Source organism: Pongo pygmaeus, chromosome 1 (assembly GCF_028885625.2).
Source record: "Pongo pygmaeus isolate AG05252 chromosome 1, NHGRI_mPonPyg2-v2.0_pri, whole genome shotgun sequence".
In the NCBI taxonomy this organism is placed as follows: Eukaryota; Metazoa; Chordata; class Mammalia; order Primates; family Hominidae; genus Pongo; species Pongo pygmaeus.
This window is the reverse complement of record NC_072373.2, coordinates 194908806-194928139: the sequence shown is the minus strand read 5'-3', so window position 1 is coordinate 194928139 and position 19334 is coordinate 194908806. Positions and strand designations below refer to the sequence as shown.

Sequence of the window (19334 nt, the reverse complement as noted above, 5' to 3'; positions counted from 1 at the left end):
AAGCCCGACTTACTTAACTTCCCTGAGCTTCGGTGTCATCATCTGTACAAATACCTTTCTTAACAATATCTACCTTACTGGTAGTCGTAAAGATTGAGTGACAATGAGAAGCCCATAGCAGAGTGCATGGCCAGGGTGTGATGCTAATATTTTTTATCATTACATAAAAAAACTACCTGGCTCTATGACTGCACATGGCAGGTGCTCAAATGAATATCCCACCACACATGCTAGGGGCCTAAATTGTCCGCCACCCCAATAATTTGTATATTGAAGTCCTAACTCTAGCACCCCAGGATGTGACTGTATTTGGAAACAGGGTCTCTGAAGAGGTAATTAAATTAAAATGAGGTCACTAGAGTGAGCCCTACTCTAATAGGACTGCTGTCCTTATAAGAGGAAATTTGGACACAGACACGCACAGAGGGAAGACCATGTGAAGTCACTGGGAGAAGGCCACCATCTACCACGTGAAGGACACAGGCCTCAGAAGGAACCAACCCTGCCTACATCGTATCTCTGACTCCCAGCCTCCAGAATCGTGAGAAAATAAATTTCTGTTGTTTAAGCCACCCAGTCTGTGGTACTTTGTTACCTTATGCCCTAGCAAAGGAATACAACACACATACACACACTCATCGTAACTTTTCAATTGGTGGACAAGGGGCTCCTTCATTCTGCTGACTAGAAACTGCTTCTTGGCCTGTTGTCCAGTGTTCTCCCACTCAAAGTCCTTACTGAAAGCCCTAAAGATGCTGGGCCTGCTGGGCTGACCATGCTGCCCTGGAGGTGGTGCTGCTCCCTTGGCTCTTGTCTGCTAAGGGGAAGGCATCCAAGAAAGTAAGACCTTTCTCTCTCTCTCTCTCTTTTTTTTTTTTTTTTTTTTTTTTTTTGAGACAGAGTCTTGCTCTGCCGCCCAGGTTGGAGTGCAGTGGGCCGATTTCGGCTCACTGGAACCTCCGCCTCCCGGGTTCAAGCGATTCTCCTGCCTCAGCCTCCCAAGTAGCTGGGATTACAGGCGCCTGCCTCCACGCCCGGCTAATTTTTTCTGTTTTTAGTAGAGATAGGCTTCCGCCATGATGGCCACGATGGTCTCAAACTCCTGACCTCAGGTGATCCACCCGCCTCCGCCTCCCAAAGTGCTGGTATTACAGGCGTGAGCCACCACGCCCGGCCAAGACCTTTCTCTTCTAAAGTGACTGGTGATTTGCTGACCAGAGGCGCTTGTCATGGGACCAGGGAGGGAATGCATCATGGTCCATTCCGGTGGTGCCTTCCGGCTATACGGAGAGGGACGCGCAGTTGGGTGTGTGGTGCTGGATGAAGGGATGAAGGAGGACTGCTAGCATCTAAGGTGACCCTAAAAGACGAGATGACAGAAGCGATCTGGGGTGGGAGGAGGGAGGAGGGCGGCGAGGTGGCTCCTGTGAATCTCAGTACACTTTCCACTCACAGAAGTGGAAAACTGAATCTGTGGATCAGCGGAACTGGAATCAAGATCTTTTGCAGGACGCCCTGGGGGGATGGCACGTAGCCCCGAGAGCCGTTGGCCACCCGACGGCCTCCTCGGGTGGACGGGGCAGAGCGGGCCAGCGGGCGCGTGCCCGACACGTCCACCGGGCTCTGCCCCCTCTGGGCGCGCGCCCGTCCCCCGACCCGCCTCGCCCCCCGCCGGGCTCTGTGGACCCCGCGCCCGGGGCCGCGCACGCCCCCTCCGCCCGCCGGGACCCCGGGCCCGCGCACCCCGCGCCCCCTTCCCTCCCGGCGGGCGCGCGCGCTGGCTCCCGCTCTCGCTCCCGTTGGCGGCGGCGGCGGCGGCGGGGATTGTTTTTGTTGTCGCTGAGGCCGGAAGAGCCGGAGCCGGGTCCCTGTCCCCGGGCCGGGCGCCGCCGCCGCCCCCTGCCCAGCGCCCGCGTCTCCGCGGCGCCACCCCAGCGCCAATATTCCGGAGATCAAGCGTTACGCGGCGGCGGCGGCGGCGGCGGCGGGGCCCGGAGCGGGAGGCGCCGGGGACCGGGGCGAGGCGGCCCCCGCCGCCGCCATGGAGGCGCTGGGACCCGGTGAGGAGCGAGCTCGGGTCGGGGCGGGACCCGGGACCCGGGGCGGGCGGCCGGGACTTTCGCTGCCCCGTCGCCTCGCCGGGTTCGGGCCGCCAGGCCACGGGGAAGGGGACCCAAGCCCCGCAGCACGAAGCGGAGGGAGCTGACCCGGGCCTGGGGGGCGGTGACCGCGCCCCAGCCGGCCGTTGGGTGGATCCCGAGGTCCAGGGGGGAGGTTCGGGAAGGTGACCCGCGCTGCCGGGCTGAGGCCACTCTTAGCCCCACCTCGGGGAGATGATATGTGCCTGGGGTCGCGACGAGGGTAGTTGGGGCCTCAGAAGGGGCGATCCGCTACCCAGTGCGCGCGGAGGCCTGGCCCAGACCGGGAAAAGGGCCCCGCCGCCTACTACCAGCCGGTAGTCCTGCTTTGGGGCCGCGCCCCTATTTTTCTTTGCACTGGCAGACGGTCCAGAGCCTTCAGATGAGGAAGAAGAACTTCATCCAAACACCTCTCATGATCTCTGAAGGTCAAGGGACAAAATGCCCACCCTTTCTGAAAGGCCCTGATGTCCCAAAGAACATGGTCCTTTGCCTCTATCTGTCATTCAGTCTGTGTGTTAGTCCCAGAGTGGTCTGAGCCAGCCTTTGAGTGACACAGGAGTTGCCAGTCAGTCTGCTCCAGCACAGGCTTCAATGCCCTGAGTTCTCTTCTAATTGGGTTATGAGTGGTTGTGAGGATCAAATGAAGGAGAAAGTGCTTTGGAAACTGTAATTTGTTGTGGATATGGATGGCCTCTGGTTATTTCTCTCTATCCAAACCAGAGGAACCATTCCAGGCTGTAACAAGTGCCCTGAGTATTGGGGCCTGGTGCTTCCACCTCAAAGCCCAACAGGTTTCTAACGCCTTGGCTAAGTAGCGCAGGGTTTAGGGGCTGTGGTGGAATTAACTTTAATATTCAAACCTTACCTACATAATGAACTTAGTCGTAGAGCGTTTCATCTTTTTAGTGCGTAGAAAATTCGAGTTGCCATTTGAGTTTGGAAACTTGGCAGGTTTGTTTACTTAGCACTTGTTTGCATAGCTGAGTGATTAAACCCCACCCTAATTTGCTTCTTAAAGTATTGTTTAAAGGCTCTCATAATCAAATTTCATATGCCTTTTAAAAATAAATTGGCTTGCCGCATTAATATTATTTGATAAACTTCAGTGTATTATGCCAGGTTAACTTCAGATATGTCCCCTGGCTAAAGACATGATCAGGTCTTTAGGAAAGTAACAGATTCAATCTAGTAATGTAATAGTTGTATGACCCTGGGCAAATTACTCAATTCCTTTGAACTTTCATTTTCTCATCTATAAATTGAAGGTAATAATAATTATGTTCTGTAAGATTGTTGAGAGAATGAAATGAGAGTATATGATAAGTCTTATTGTAGAGACTAGTGCCTATAGATGCTCAACAGATATTTCTTCCCTCCCTTCAAGTAATTCATAATTGAAACAACTGTTGCATTTATGATCTGATATCAAAAGAAACTGTGTAACTGTGGGCATAAACTGAATTTCTGGAAAGGATCAACCTGGTGATCTTAGGCACTGCCCAGGGACTCTTTTTTTTTTTTTTTTTTTGTTTTGATTTTAGCTTTTGCAGGTTTGAGGACTTAGTGGTTCACTCAGGATTGTTCAGATTGTGGAAAATTAATTCTCACTAACCACATTTATAAGACACTAATGAATAAGCCAAAATGTCACATGGATCTTTTCTGTTGAGTGGAATATTTTCCTGTCTGCTCTCTAGCAAACTCCTTTTTTGGTGTTGCAGTACCTTGGAAACCCAACTAATAGGTAGCTGCCTGCTAAGCATAGAATCAGAGCAAAGGGAGTTGATTGTCTTGTGGGATGATTCATCCAGGCTGTTTTAGAACCTAGAGAATCATCCCTGCTTCTTTGGCAGAGCACACCTGGATCTAGTGCTTTGTGCCCTCCTCACTTGAACAGTCCCTGAAGCCTTCTAGTCTTGTTCTGTCCCTCCCTGCCCACCGCCTCCCCGCAACCTAGTTCAGTTTCTGCCAATACTAAGAAATATAATTAATTAGATTTCCACTTATTTTGGTAATATGTTGTTTGCAGTACTTTATAGTTTGTAAAGTGCTTTTATAACTATTAGCTCATTTGATCCTCGGGGAGGTAGGCAGGGCAGGTAGCTATCCCATTTTACAGATGAGAAAAGTGAGGTTCAGAGAGGATGAAGTGACTTCATTAGGGTTTCAAAGGGCCAAGTGGTGAAATAAAGACCAGAGTTTGGGTCATTTGACTTCTAATCTAATCATCTCCTCTTCATTAAGGCTGACTTCATCTGTTCTATGTTAAGTCATATCAGTTGTCCTTTGAGAGAATGCAGTTATCTGACTTTGTCACCACATTTTTGGGATACCCTGAAAATAAAACTGTGGTGGTTCATGCCTGTAATCCCAGCACTTTGGGAGGTTGAGGTGGGTGGATCATTTGAGGCCAGGAGTTCGAGACCAGCCTGGCCAACATGGTGAAACTCCGTCTCTACTAAAAATATAAAAATTAGCTGGGCGTGGTGGCATACCTGTAGCCCTAGCTACTATGGTGGCTGAAGTGGGAGGATGGCTTGAGCCTGGGAGGCAGAGGCTGCTGTGAGCTGAGATCGCACCTCAAAAAGAAACTCTGCCTCAAAACAAAACAAAAGGACAAAAAGCCAACCAAACAACAACAAAAAAACACCTCAGGGGCTGGGCACAGTGGCTCACGCCTGAAATCCCAGCACTCTGGGAGGCCGAGGTGGGCGGATCACCTGAGGTTAGGAGTTCGAGACCAGCCTGGCCAACGTAGTGAAACCCATCTCTACTAAAAATATGAAAATTAGATGGGTGTGGTGGTGTGCTCCTGTAGTCTGAGGCTGCAGCAGGAGGATCGCTTGAACACAGGAGGCGGAAGTTGCAGTGAGCTGAGATTGCGCCACTGCACTCCAGCCTGGGTGACAGAGCAAGACTCCATCAAAAAAAAAAAAAAAAAAACCAACCACCTCAGGGACCTTTGAGCACTAACTATGATTATAACATTTACAAATGCAATTATAATAGCTAACATTTACTGAGCATTTACTATTGCAAGGCACTATGTTAAACGTTTTTTGTTGTTGTTGTTTTTTGAGACAGAGTCTTGCTCTGTCGCCCAGGCTGGAGTACAGTGGTGCCATTTTGGCTCACTGCAGCCTCCGCCTCCCGGGTTCAAGCAGTTCTCTGCCTCAGCCTCCCGAGTAGCTGGGATTACAGGCACCCACCATGCCTGGCTAATTTTTGTATTTTTAGTAGAGACAGGGTTTCACCATCTTGGCCAGGCTGATCTTGAACTCCTGACCTTGTGATCCACCCGCCCTGGCCTCCCAAAGTGCTGGAATTACAGGCATGAGCCACTGCACCCAGCCTTTATGTTAAACCTTGAATACACATCATCTCATGGGATAGATGCCGTTATTATTACACACATGCCCATTTTATAAATGAGGAAACCGAGATGCAGAGAGGCCAAGAAACTGGCCCAACATCATGCAATTAGGGAGTGGTGAGACCAGGATTTAAACCTAGGTAATTTGGTTCCAGAGCTTTAGCCACTGTGCTTTATTGCTTCATTAAGTAGATAGCTGGCTAAATTCAAAGAAACCAGATTTTTCCCAGCCTTCAGAGCTGTACAAATAAATGTCTGCTGTTTAGGCCAAATTAAAAAAAAAAAAAAGAAAAGAAAGAAAAGAAAAAAGAAATTAGCTTCTAGAATAAAAAAAGTTTAATTTTCAAACTAAATCTTCTAAGCTTATTTAAAAATTATCACTCACCATCTAACTTTTCTCTTTGCCAAGGAAAGGAGATACAAATAATATTTACTTTTTGCCACTTCTTAATCGTTTTTCTTTCAATTTTTCTGCCTCTGCCTCTTTGACATTCAAGTACTTCAGATAATAATACATATCACAAGATTATGAAGTATATTGGGAAGAAAAAGTGCTAGGCTAGGAGTTAGGAGATTTGGATTCCAGTTAGTATTTAAACTCAAAGTCTTATGTCCTTAAGCAAGTCATTTGATCCAAGTTTCTGTTTTCAAATTTCTATTATAAAGCTATATTTCTTACGACATTTTTTTCTTTTTTTTAAGACAAGTCTCATTCTGTCACCCTTGCTGGATTGCAGTGGCGTGATCTCGGCCCACTGCAACCTGCACCTCTCAAGTTCAAGCTATTCCCCTGCCTCAGTCTCCCGAGTAGCTGGGATTACAGGTGCCCACCACCACACCTAGCGAATTTTTGTATTTTTAGTAGAGTCGGTGTTTCACCATGTTTGCCAGGCTGGTCTCAAACTTCTGACCTCAGGTGATCTGCCCGCTTCAGCCTTCCAAAGTACTGGGATTATAGGCATGAGCCACTGTGCCTGGCCTCTTACAACTTTATGAATGATACAGTGATTGCTTAAGTGTATCTTGAAATATGCAGAGTTGACTTATTTATATGATTTAATTGGGTTAATTCAGTATGTTTATCACCTCTCACTTTATTTACTATTTACTTCTTACCTTGTTACCTTGTTTGTAATTGTCTTATCAATTGTATTGATAGGTACCCTTGTACACTAGAAGTAGAACTCAACTCCAAGCAATAAGAATACTTTTAGTGGGCCGGGCGCAGTGGCTCACACCTGTAATCCCAGCACTTTGGGAGGCCAAGGCGGGCAGATCACAAGGTCAGGAGATCAAGACCATCCTGACTAAGATGGTGAAACCCTGTCTGTACTAAAAATACAAAAAATTAGCCGGGCGTGGCAGCATGTGCCTGTAGTCCCAGCTGCTGGGGAGGCTGAGGCAGGAGAATGGCGTGAACCCGGGAGGTGGAGCTTGCAGTGAGCCAAGATTGCACCACTGCACTCCAGCCTGGGTGACAGAGTGAGACGCCATCTCAAAAAAAAAAAAAAAAAGAATACTTTTAGTATAAATTATGTGCTTTTTCTTCATTGAAAAATAATTGTCAGCTGGGCATGGTGGCTCATGACTGTAATCTCAGCACTTTGGGAAGCCTAGGTGGGCAGATTGCTTGACTCCAGGAGTTCAAGACCAGCCTAGGCAACATGGCAAAACCCCAAACCTTGTCTCTACCAAAAATACAAAAATTAGCTGGGCGTGGTATCCCAGTTACTCTGGAGGCTGAGGTGGGAGGATCAGTTGAGTCCAGGAGGTCGAGGCTGCAGTGAGCCATGATTGACCCACTGCACTCCAGCCTGGGCAACAGAGCAAGACCCTGGCTCAAAAAAAGAAAAAAAAAGAAGAAGAAGAAGAAGAAAGAAGGAAGAAGGAAGAAGAAGAGAGACACTTTGGGAGGGCAAGGTGGGAGGATCACAAGGTCAGGAGTTTGAGACCAGCCTGGCCAATGTAGTGAAACCCTGTCTCTACTAAAAATACAAAAAATTAGCTGGGCATGGTGGCAGGTGCCTGTAATTCCAGCTACTTGGGAGGCTGCGGCAGGAGAATCTCTTGAACCTGGGAGGCGGAGGTTGCAGTGAGCCAAGATTGCGCCACTGCACTCCAGCCTGGGCAACAGTGCAAGACTCCATCTCAAAAAAAAAAAAAAAAGAAGAGAGAGAGAGAAAAGGAAGGAAGGAAAGAAGGAAGGACAGGAGGGAAGGAAGGAAGGAGAGAGAAAGATAATTATCATTTTTGTGTTTAGATTCTATCTGGGATTATTGATACTGTTCAGTTCAACATTTATTGAATTCTTATAACATGATGATGGCTGCATTAGATATTGAGAAGATTAACAGGAGGTTCATTTCTTTTTTTAAAATTTTTTTTATTATACTTTAGGGTACATATGCAGAATGTGCAGGTTTGTTACATATGTATACATGTGCCGCGTTGGTGTGCTGCACCCATTAACTCATCATTTACGTTAGGTATATCTCCTAATGCTATCTCTCCCCCCTCCCCCCACCCCACAACAGGCCCCAATGTGTGATGTTCCCCTTCCTGTGTCCAAGTGTTCTCATTGTTCAATTCCCACCTATGAGTGAGAACATGCAGTGTTTATAAGAGTTTGCAATCTAGTGAAGGAGACAGAGTAACTTAACAAGTGGTTTCTTATACTTGCTCTATGGGTTCCCCTATAGAGAGAGTCTTTTGAACACAGAGGACGGATCCTCTAGTCTGGGAGAATCAGGAAAGGCTTTCCAAGGAGGTTACATCTAAACCTAATTCTGAAGGATAAGTAGAATATAGTGGGAAAATGAATAATTAATATGTAAAATGATTTTTAATACTTTAAGTGTTAGAATATGGTGATCTGTAACCATAAATATCATAAAGTATTTGCTCTAATTTTCCTAAGTGATGTTGGAACAGAACAACTTCTTTTTGTTGTTGTCTTAGACTGATTCTCCCTCTGTCGCCCAGGCTGGAGTGCAGTGACGTGATCTCAGCTCACTGCAACCTCCACCTCCCGGGTTCATGCGATTCTCCTGCCTCAGCCTCCTGAATAGCTGGGATTACAGGCATCCACCACCGTGCCCGGCTAATTTTTGTATTTTTAGTAGAGACGGGGTTTTACTATGCTGGCCAGGCTGGTCTCAAACTGCTGACCTCCGGTCATCTGCCTGCCTTGGCCTCCCGAAGTGCTGGGATTACAGGTGTGAGCCACCACGCCTGGCCCAGAACAACTTCTTGCTTCCAAGTTTTCTCTCCTTAGTGAAGTCTTTGTTCTCAGTGAAATGCCATTGCAGTAACAGAACCTGTTGTAACTTTCCATTGTAACCACAGCCCACTTTGCTCAATGCCTATTCATAGCAGAAAAGATGTTCATTTTTTAGGCCAGTATCCACTTGATATTGTCATCAAAAAGGAGTAAGATTTTCTCTAAATGAGTGTCTCCCAGACTGTGCTCCACAAGATCGTTTTCTGCTGAGTATTAATAGATGTTCAAATCTTAGAGAGAGAGAGTTCTGTGGAGAAAAAAACAGTTAGCTAAATGATGAGATAAAGTTAACCAGGTTTATTTATTACATGACTTTTTAGAGAATTTAATATGATAATATGCATTGAAATTTTAAGAGGAGAGAGAGTATGCAAGGTTTCTTTAACTTATGGAATCTTTTCTTTTTTGAAATAGTTTGGAAAGATTACTCTACCTACACCAGGGTTTCTCAACCTCTTTCTCAGCACTATTGATATTTTGAACTGGGTAATTCTTTGTTGTGGGGGGCTGTCTTATGCATTGTAGAATGCGTAGCTGTATCCTGTGTCCTTTCCACTAGATGCCAGCAGCACTCCTTAGGTTGTGACAACCAAAAATGTATCCAGATATTTGCCAAATGTTTCCTGAGGAACAAAATTGCCCCAGGTTGAGAACCACTGGTCTAGACTGTACATTCTTTGAAAGAAGGGGCTCTGTCTTCATTCTGAGTCCATAGTACAGGTTAGGCATGTTATAACTGAATAAATGAATAAATGTCTGTGGAATAAACTAGATCTTATGAGCAAGAAATCTCAGATTGTCCAGGTTCTAAAAATATCAAGTTATAAACGAGAAGGTCTAGCTTTATTGGTATTGTTTCACTATCAAAATTAGCAAATAAATTGATAAATAGAGCTGCGGTTTAATCTTCTCCTATATGTACAATTTATAATGATGCAGGCTAATTTGTGAGAGATTAATAGGTCATTTCCAACTCTGGGGATGGTGGCTCCAGAGTTTAGAGATAGTTTTTAAAATGCATATAATTTTGTAAGTCTAGCTATAGAGCTTTACTAATGCTCATGCAAGATTTTGTACTGTAGCCTATGCTTGAGAGGAATTCATCATTCTAATTTTGATGTCCTTATATTAAAAATAATAGCAACTTGGCAAAATATTTAGAAATCTAGAGAACCTTAGGTCAAAAGACACCCCAGATTCTTTATATTAGAGTACATACAGTGAATAATAAGATCTCAATAATTGTAGCCATCATCATCATCAACAACAAGAAGAATAAATAGCACAGCAGGCCGGGTGTGGTGGCTCACGCCTGTAATCCCAGCACTTTGGGAGGCCGAGGCGGGTGGAATATGAGGTCAGGAGTTCGAGACCAGCCTGGCCAACGTGGTGAAACCCTGTCTCTACTAAAAATACAAAAATTAGCCAGGCCTGGTGGTGGGCTCCTGTAATCCCAGCTACTCGAGAGGCTGAGGCAGGAGAATCACTTGAAACTGGAAGGCAGAGGTTGCAGTGAGCCAAGATCAAGCCACTGCACTCCACCCTGGGTGAAAGAGCGAAACTCTGTCTCAAAAAAAAAAGAAAGAAAGAAAGAAAAAAGAAAAATAATAACACAGCAAATGTCTTTCAATCTCTTTAGGACCTCCGGCTAGCCTGTTTCAGCCACCTCGTCGTCCTGGCCTTGGAACTGTTGGAAAACCAATTCGACTGTTAGCCAATCATTTTCAGGTTCAGATTCCTAAAATAGATGTGTATCACTATGATGTGGATATTAAGCCCGAAAAACGGCCTCGTAGAGTCAACAGGTAAGGATTAGAAAGAGTGGATTTCTGTATATTTAAGTGCATATAATTTATTTATGTATCATATTGTTCTCTAAATTCATCCAACATGTAGGCTTTGTTATTCTCTAAGATGATAGGTTTCTTAATAGCAGGTTTGCTGTTGCATGCTTGGTTATCCTCTGTAGACTCTAGCAAAGTGCTGGATATATTATTAGTCAATCAGTAAACACTTATTTAATTATGAAAAAGAAAGGTCACTCTTTCATTGACCAAGGGTAGCAAAAATTTACCAAAATAGGTGACGACATTAGTGTCTATGGGAAATAGAACTACCTGGAAATTCAAATTTTATTATTATATGTTGGTTTTGGACATGAGAAAGATATATATACATATATAATGTATATATATCAATACAGAAGATTACTTGCAGATGTTTTCTTGGGGGAAAAGAAAGACAGAAAAGTCATCTTGGAGTATTGAGAAAACTCAGCACAGAGAGAAGCTCTAGTTATTTCTAGCATTATCTAAGAGTGGTCCTGATGAGATGATATAAGTATTGTGGTCTGTATAGCAGGAATTTACCTGGTGTGAAGACAGCCCTGTAGCAAATATTCTTACAGTGTGCTGAGTATACATCCACTTTTGTTTTCTCTGTTTCTATGCAGTGACATTCAGGCAATATTTGATACTAAGATTCTTGCTTTTTTAAGATTGCTCTTTGCTGTCAAGTTAAATATTTTGTGCCGCTTGATATTTTTCTCATTATGGATCAAAATTGGCTTTCTGGTATAGTTCACTCTCATGCAAACCCATTATTGGCTGTTGTATAACTGAGATCAATAGTAGTAGAAGTGGTGGTAATGGATAACATTGATCCATTCAACAAATATTTTATTGAATGTTTATTTTGTGCCAGGTATTACCCTATGCTGTGGGAATTCACCATGAACAAAACAGGCAAAAGTTTCTACCTTTGAGGAGCTTATATTCTAATGGGGAAGACCAAAAATAAATGAAGAAGCAAACAAAACATATATTTTGTTAGTTGGTAATAAATGCAATAAAGAAAAAAAAAGTAGAGATGGAAGATAGGAAATGGGGATAGGATGAGCACTGAGATTTACATATGAATGAATATATATGTTTATATATACATATACATGCATATGTAGATATACACACATGTATGTATATGTATATATATTCAAATAGCTAGGGTAAGTCTCACTGAGAAGTGACATTTGACCTAGAGGAGGTGAGGGGTATCTGCATGAAGAGTGTCCCAGGCAAAGTCAGAAGCTTGGTGAATTCAAGAAACAGCGGGTCGGACGTGGTGGCTCATGCCTGTAATCCCAGCACTTTGGGAGGCTGAGGCAGGCAGATCACTTGAGGTCAGGAGTTCGAGACCAGCGTGACCAACATGGTGAAACCCTGTCTCTACTAAAAATACAAAAATTAGCCGGGCGTAGTGGCGCATGCCTGTAATCCCAGCTACTTGGGAGGCTGAGGCAGGAGAATCACTTGAATCTGGGAGACGGAGGTTGCAGTGAGTGGAGACCGTGCCGCTGCATTCCAGCCTGGGCAACAGAGGGAGACTCTGTCTCAAAAAAAAAAAAAAAGAAAGAAAGAAAGAAACAGCAGATAATTCTGGATTGCTGGAGCAAGTGAGTGAGTGGGGGAGAGTGATAGGAGATGAGGTTGGAGAAATTTCAGAAGGCCTCTATCATGCAGAACTTGTAGGCATTCATAACACTTTGTCATTTATTCTGGTTAGGTGAGTTTTAAATACTAAACCCACAACATGACTAAATAAATCTGAGACATGACAAACTTATATTTTTAATGGATTGCCCTGGATGCTGTGCTGAAATTAGACCCTAGCAGGTAAGGGTAAAAAGCATGGAAATTAATTAAGAGGCACCTGGAATGATTCAGGTGAAAAGTAATGGTGGTTTGGACTTGAGTAGTATAATTGATAGTGATGAGAAGTGGTCAGATCCTGCAAATATTTTCACACTAGTGTCAGTAAGATTTACTGAAGAATTGAACATGTGGTGTGAAAGAAAGAAATTAGTCGTGATTAATTCCAGGGTTTATGTCCTGAGCTACTGGAAAAAAAGGAGTTGTCATTTATCAGATGGGGAAAACTGCAAGAGAAGCAGAAGCAGGGAGTAGCAAATCAGGAGATCTGTGCGTTTTGGACATCAGGGTTGAGATGACTATTAGACATCCTAGTGGAGATCAGCTGTGGTAGCTCGTACCTGTAATCCCAGCACTTTAGGAGGCTGAGGTGGGAGGATTGCTTGAAGCCAGGAGTTTGCAGCAAGCTTAGGCAACATGGCTAGACTCTGTCTATATTAAAAAAAACAAAAGGCCGGGCACGGTGGCTCACATCTTTGGATGTGAGCACTTTGGGAGGCCGAGGTGGGTGGATCACGAGGTCAGGAGATTGAGACCAGCCTGGCCAATATGGTGAAACCCTGTCTCTACTAATGATACAAAAATTAGCTGGGTGTGGTGGTGTGTGCCTGTAGTCCCAGCTACTCAGGAGGCTGAGGCAGAAGAATCGCTTGAACCCGGGAGACGGAGGTTGCAGTGAGCTGAGATCGTGGTACTGCACATCAGCCTGCTCGACAGAGTGAGACTCCATCTCAAAAAAAAAAAAAAAAAAAAGTAGCACCACTGCACTCCAGCCCAGGTGACAGAGTGAGACTCTGAGTCTTAAAAAAAAAAAAAAAAAAAAAAAAGGAGGTTGAATACAGTATTAAGGTTGGATTCAGGGAACAGGTCGAGGCTGGAGACAAACATTTGAGAATCATGAGCTTATTGATGATAAAGCCATGAGACTGGATGAGATTATGTTGAAAGTGAGTGTGTGTGTGGAGAAAATAAGTCTCCTACACTGGGTCTTGAAGCACTCCAATATTTAAAGATTTAACTTAAAGATTAAAGGCGATGAGGAAGTATCAGCAGGAAGATTGGCATGGAGAGACCACTGGGATAGGAGAAAACCAGGGGAATGGTGCTCTGGAGGCAAAGGAAGAAGATGTTTTAAGTTGGAAGGATGGATTATCTAATGTTCAAGGAGCATTGAATTTAGCTATATGGAGCCCACTGGAGGACGTTAATAAGAGTAGTTTGGTAGAGCGAAAGCCTTACTTGAGAAAGTTCAAGGGAGAAAGAGGAAGAGGAATTACAGGCAACTCCTTCAAGGGATTTTGATACAAAAGGGAGCACAGAAATAGAATGTTCAGATGAGGAGAAACTGAGATTAAGAAAGTTTAATTTTTTATTTATGTATTTTTTTTTGAGATGGAGTCTCACTCTGTCACCCAGGTTGGAGTGCAGTGGTGCAATCTTGGCTCACTGAAACCTCCACCTCTGGGGTTCAACTGATTCCCTTGCCTCAGCCTCCCGAGTAGCTGGGATTACAGGCATGCACCACCACACCTGGCTAATTTTTAGTAGAGACGAGGTTTCACCACGTTGGTCAGGCTTGTCTCAAACTCCTGACCTCAAGTGATCTGCCTGCCTCTGCCTCCCAAAGTGCTGGGATTATAGGCATGAGCCACCACGCCTGGCCCAAGAAAGTTTGATTTTTTTTTTTTAAGATGAGAGAAATTGGAGCATATTTGTATGCTGAAGGGAATAATCCAGTAAAAAGGAAAAATTTGATGATTTAGGAGAGAAGACAATTCTTGGAATGATATCCATGAGCAGATCAGAGTACAAAGGCTTATTGTGGGACAAGCACCGTTCTAAATACTCTATGTGTTTTACGTAACACTGTATAAATAAATAAATACTCTGTGTATTTGCTCAATTAAGACAACCACTTTTCAAGGGAAGTATTATTATTATTATTATCATAACTTTACATATGAAGAAACAGACATGTGAAAGATTAAGTAACTTGTCCAAGGTCTTGCAGTTCTGCCAGTTAATCATTGTGTGATCAGGGACAGGCCACTTGCCCATTCTGAATTTTTCTTTTTTCTTTTCTTTAATGTGAGGACCATAATCATTCTCCTATTTGTTTTACGAGGTTGCTGTGAAGATTAAATGAGAATAGAGGTGAAAGTAGCTCTTTACTCTAAACTTTTTGGTCAGAATTTAAGAATGTAAGATGAGAAATTACTCTTTTCTAGTATGAAAATGTACAGTTCTTAAGTTAGCTCTTTAAAATGGAGATTGTACGATACCACGTCTCTCCATCAATTTTTTTCAGTCGCATGGTTTGGTTTGTAAACATGACTTTCCCACAGATTTCATTTGTAGTAATATGAATGTGTTAGCTAGTTATGATGTATTTTGGCTTTTAAGATATCGTTCCCACACATGAACGTTGCTAAGTCTAAGCACCTAACTTTTCATTGACTCTAGCATTCAAAAATCTCACAAACCCTGGTCTGTCCATATCTTAAACTCTATACACCAGTTTTTTTGCCACTGCATTTATTCCACAGCCTGCATACAGTGTGATCTGGCATATATGCAAGAACACTAAAGTAAAGCTCTGCATGCTTGATGGAGAAAAAGACTTTTATTCTAAAAACAAAGAAGCTATATTAATAATCTTTTTGGAAAGAGAATATTTTACAACATTCCCTTGTCTACACTGCTTGGAATAAGCACTTTGAAATAAGACAAGCACTTTGGAATAAGACAAGACGGTATACAGAATAATAAATCACTAGCATTAGGCAAAGGGGTTGACTTATTTGTTTGTGTATCATGGATCTTAGATTTACTGATCCTCAGATTTTTGAATTCCTGCTGATTCTCTTTCTCAAAACCAATATACTTGAATAAGGATTTTTTTTTTTTTTTTTTTTTTTTTTTTGACAGAGTTTTACTCTGTTGCCCAGGCTGGAGTACAGTGGCGTGATCTCAGCTCACTGCAACCTCTGCCGCCTGGGTTCAAGTGATTCTCGTGCCTCAGCCTCCCAAGTACCCAGGATTACACCATGCCTGACTAAGTTTTCTATTTTTTTTAGTTGAGACTGGGTTTCACTGCGTTGGCCAGGCTAGTCTCGAACTCCTGACCTCAAGTGATCCACCTGCCTCAGCCTCCCAAAGTGCTGGAATTGCAGGCATGAGCTACCACACCCAGCCAGGATATTGATTTGATGACAAACTTATCATCGTTCAGTGAGGTACCTACGTGTCAAACTTAGATATCCAAGATAGGTTATTCTTTTTTTTCTTGAGACGGAATTTCGCTCTTGTTGCCCAGGATGGAGTGCAATGGTACAATCTCGGTTCACCGCAACCTCCGCTTCCCGGGTTCAAGCGATTCTCCTGCCTCAGCCTCCTGAGTAGCTGGGATTACAGGCACGTGCCACCATGCCGGCTAATTTTGTATTTTTAGTAGAGACAGGGTTTCACCGTGTTGGTCAGGCTGGTCTCGAACTCCTGACCTCAAGTGATCCACCCACCTCAGCCTCCCAAAGTGCTGAGATTACAAGCGTGAGCCGCCGCGCCTAGCCAGGTTATTCTTATAAGGCTGTGTTTATCACAGGAGAGGATTTTGGAAAGAGGAGGTTGAGAGGATAACATAAATGTTATTCTCTTTTTTATTCCCCATTTCCTATATCATCTTATAGTTGTTTTTGTACACTTGTTGCTACCTTTCTTTAGTTAACTATTTTTTAAAGTACTTGAATCAGTTGTAACCTTAACTCTTACTTTTTCCAAGTAATACTGAACCTAATTTAAATGATTAAGGTATGATGATGCTTTTCTTACTGTTTACCATTTCTGAAAGCTAATTGCCATTATCTCCATTACCGTGAAGGGAGGTAGTAGATACAATGGTGCGGCACTTCAAGATGCAAATATTTGGTGATCGGCAGCCTGGGTATGATGGCAAAAGAAACATGTACACGGCACATCCACTACCAATTGGACGGGATAGGGTAAGTGTTAAGAGCAAGAAATACTTAGTTCATTTAGTAGATACATGACAAAAATGTTTCCTTTTCTTCCCAACACACGCAAAAAACATAAATGTTTGAGGTAATGATATCCTAATTACCCTTATTTCATTATTACACATTGCATACAGATATCAAAATATCACATGTACCCCAAAAATATGTACAATTGTCATATATCAATTTTAAAAAATCTGTATGTGAGCAGAAAGAAAAGTTTAATAACACATCAATTCTTAGAATTTTTTTTTTTTTTGAGATGGGATCTCGCTCTGTCGCCCAGGCTGGAATGCAGTGGTTTGGTCTCCGCTCACTGAAACCTCTGCCTCCCAGGTTCAAGCGATTCTCCTGCCCCAGCCTTCCAAGTAGCTGGGATTACAGGCATGTGCCACCACACCTGGCTAATTTTTATTTTATTTTTTTCCTTGAGAGACAGAGCCTTGCTCTGTCGCCCAGGCTGGAGTGCAGTGGCGCGATCTCGGCTCATTGCAACTTCCACTTCCTGGGTTCAAGCGATTCTCCTGCCTCAGCTTCCCAAGTATCTGGGACTATAGGCGTGTGCCACCACGCCCAGATCATTTTTGTATTTTATTAGTAGAAATGGGGGTTTCACTATATGTTGGCCAGGCTGGTCTCGAACTCCTGATCTCAGGTGATCCACCCGCCTCAGCCTCCCAAAGTGCTGGGATTACAGGCCTGAGCCACTGCACCTGGCCTTAATTTTTATTATTATTATTATTATTATTATTATTATTATTATTATTTTAGTACAGATGGGGTTTCACCCTGTTGAACAGGCTGGTGTCAAACTCCTGACCCCAGGTGATCCACCATCTCAGCCTCCCAAAGTGCTGGGATTACAGGCATCAGCCACTACGCCCAGCCAGAGTTGTTTTTTATAGTGATGATAGATTTGTTATTCTGTCCATATTCTTTTGTCTCAGTTAACTGATAATTGAAAATGAGATGAGCATTAGGATTTAGGTTGATTATGTCATCTTTACTTAATTTCTCACATTAACCATGTACTTTAACAAAGTACTACCTGAATCTGAACAACAGGGCTTTATAAATTATAGAAAACTATATAATACTCACTTATGAAAATAGATTATAATAGCACAATACTTTTTTAAACATTTATTTTTTTAATTAGAAAAGTACTGTGTGAACATATGCTCATAATAAACTTATCCAGACAATCTAGAAATGCTGCGATTTACTGCCTCCACCACTTATCTGCACCCTCACTACCATCTTCCTTTCCAAAGGAAACTACTGTAGTAGTTTGGTATATATCTTTTTAGATATGTTATGTATATTAGCTATTTATACATATGTTGATGTGTATTCTTAATTGTTTTGCATGTCATTCTATGATTTGCTTTTCGTTTAACAATATGCCTGAAAGATCTTTCCATTTCTATGCATTTATATCTACCTTATTATTTTTTTTCAAGTTTAAGTTTTTTATTGTTGTAAAATAATATATAACATAAAATTTACTATTTTTGGCTGGGTGTAGTGCTTCACCCAGCCAAAAATCACAGTGCTGTGGGAGATCGAGGTGGGAAGATTGCTTGAGGCCAGTAGTTTGAGACCAGCCTGACCAACACAGGGAGACCCATCTCTACAAAAAAAAAATTTCTAATTAGCTAGGCATGGTGGTGTGCACTTGTAGTTCCAGCTACTTGGGAGGCTAAAGTGGGAGAATCCCTTGAGCCCAGGACTTTGAGGCTACAATAAGTTATTATTGCACCACTGCACTCCAGCTTGGATGACAGAACAGGACCCTGTCTCAAAAAAAAAATTATGATATGTTACAGTTTAATGGCATTATGTACATTCACATTGTTGTGCATCCATCATCACTATCCATTTTCAGAACTTTTTCATCATTCCAAACGAAAACTCTGTACCTATTAAACAATAATTCTCCATACCCTACTGTCCCTGGTCCCTGATAACCACTATTCTACTTTCTGTCTCTTTAAATTTGACTATTCAATGTACTTCATAGAAATAGAATCATGAAATATTTGCCTTTTTGTATCTGGCTTGTTTCATTTAGCATAATGTTTTCAAGGTTCATCCATGTTATAACATCTACCTTAGTTTTTCACTATTGTATAATGTTACATATTAAATTATGCCCCTACTCATGGACACTAAGTTGTTTCCAATGTTATGCAATTGTAAAAAAATGTTAAAAGAAATATCTTTATGCATGTATCATACTGCATATTCTTGGAATCTTTCCCACAGCCATTGTAAACATTTATGTTTGTATTCATGTATTTTTTTCCTTAGGTTGATATGGAGGTGACTCTTCCAGGCGAGGGTAAAGACCAAACATTTAAAGTGTCTGTTCAGTGGGTGTCAGTTGTGAGCCTTCAGTTGCTTTTAGAAGCTTTGGCTGGGCACCTGAATGAAGTCCCAGATGACTCAGTACAAGCACTTGATGTTATCACAAGACACCTTCCCTCCATGAGGTTAGTACCTTGGTTTGGATTATTTCCTACAAATGTCAGACTTTTTTGGTAGGTTGTACTGGAGCCATTGAAAAATTTCTGCATAAGTCATAGTTCAAATTTGATTTCAGCTCCCAGAGTTGAGAGTGAAATGAAGGACCTTTCACATGTTTAATGTGACACATGCAAACTCTTATTTCTTCAGGTACACCCCAGTGGGCCGTTCCTTTTTCTCACCCCCGGAAGGTTACTACCACCCTCTGGGAGGGGGCAGGGAGGTCTGGTTTGGTTTTCATCAGTCTGTGAGACCTGCCATGTGGAATATGATGCTCAACATTGATGGTAG

At 43.0% G+C, this 19334-nt stretch overlaps 1 protein-coding gene across 3 annotated transcripts in view; it reads left to right on the top strand.

Moving 5' to 3' along the window:
- Nucleotides 1–1646: 1646 nt before the first annotated feature.
- LOC129041041 (protein argonaute-4) overlaps nt 1647–19334 on the top strand; it is a 50668-nt gene continuing 32980 nt past the window's right edge. For 2 of the 3 annotated variants that reach the window (XR_008503774.2, XR_008503775.2), the window contains exons 1-5: nt 1673–2060; nt 10434–10599; nt 16379–16499; nt 18828–19009; nt 19194–19330. Coding sequence is in view for 1 of the 3 variants with exons in the window: in XM_054496179.2 (XP_054352154.1) it covers nt 2042–2060; nt 10434–10599; nt 16379–16499; nt 18828–19009; nt 19194–19330 (625 nt within the window). In the remaining 2 variants the exon portion in view is untranslated. Of the gene's footprint in view, nt 2061–10433; nt 10600–16378; nt 16500–18827; nt 19010–19193; nt 19331–19334 lie in introns of all 3 variants that reach the window. The other variant, XM_054496179.2, reaches the window with a different exon arrangement.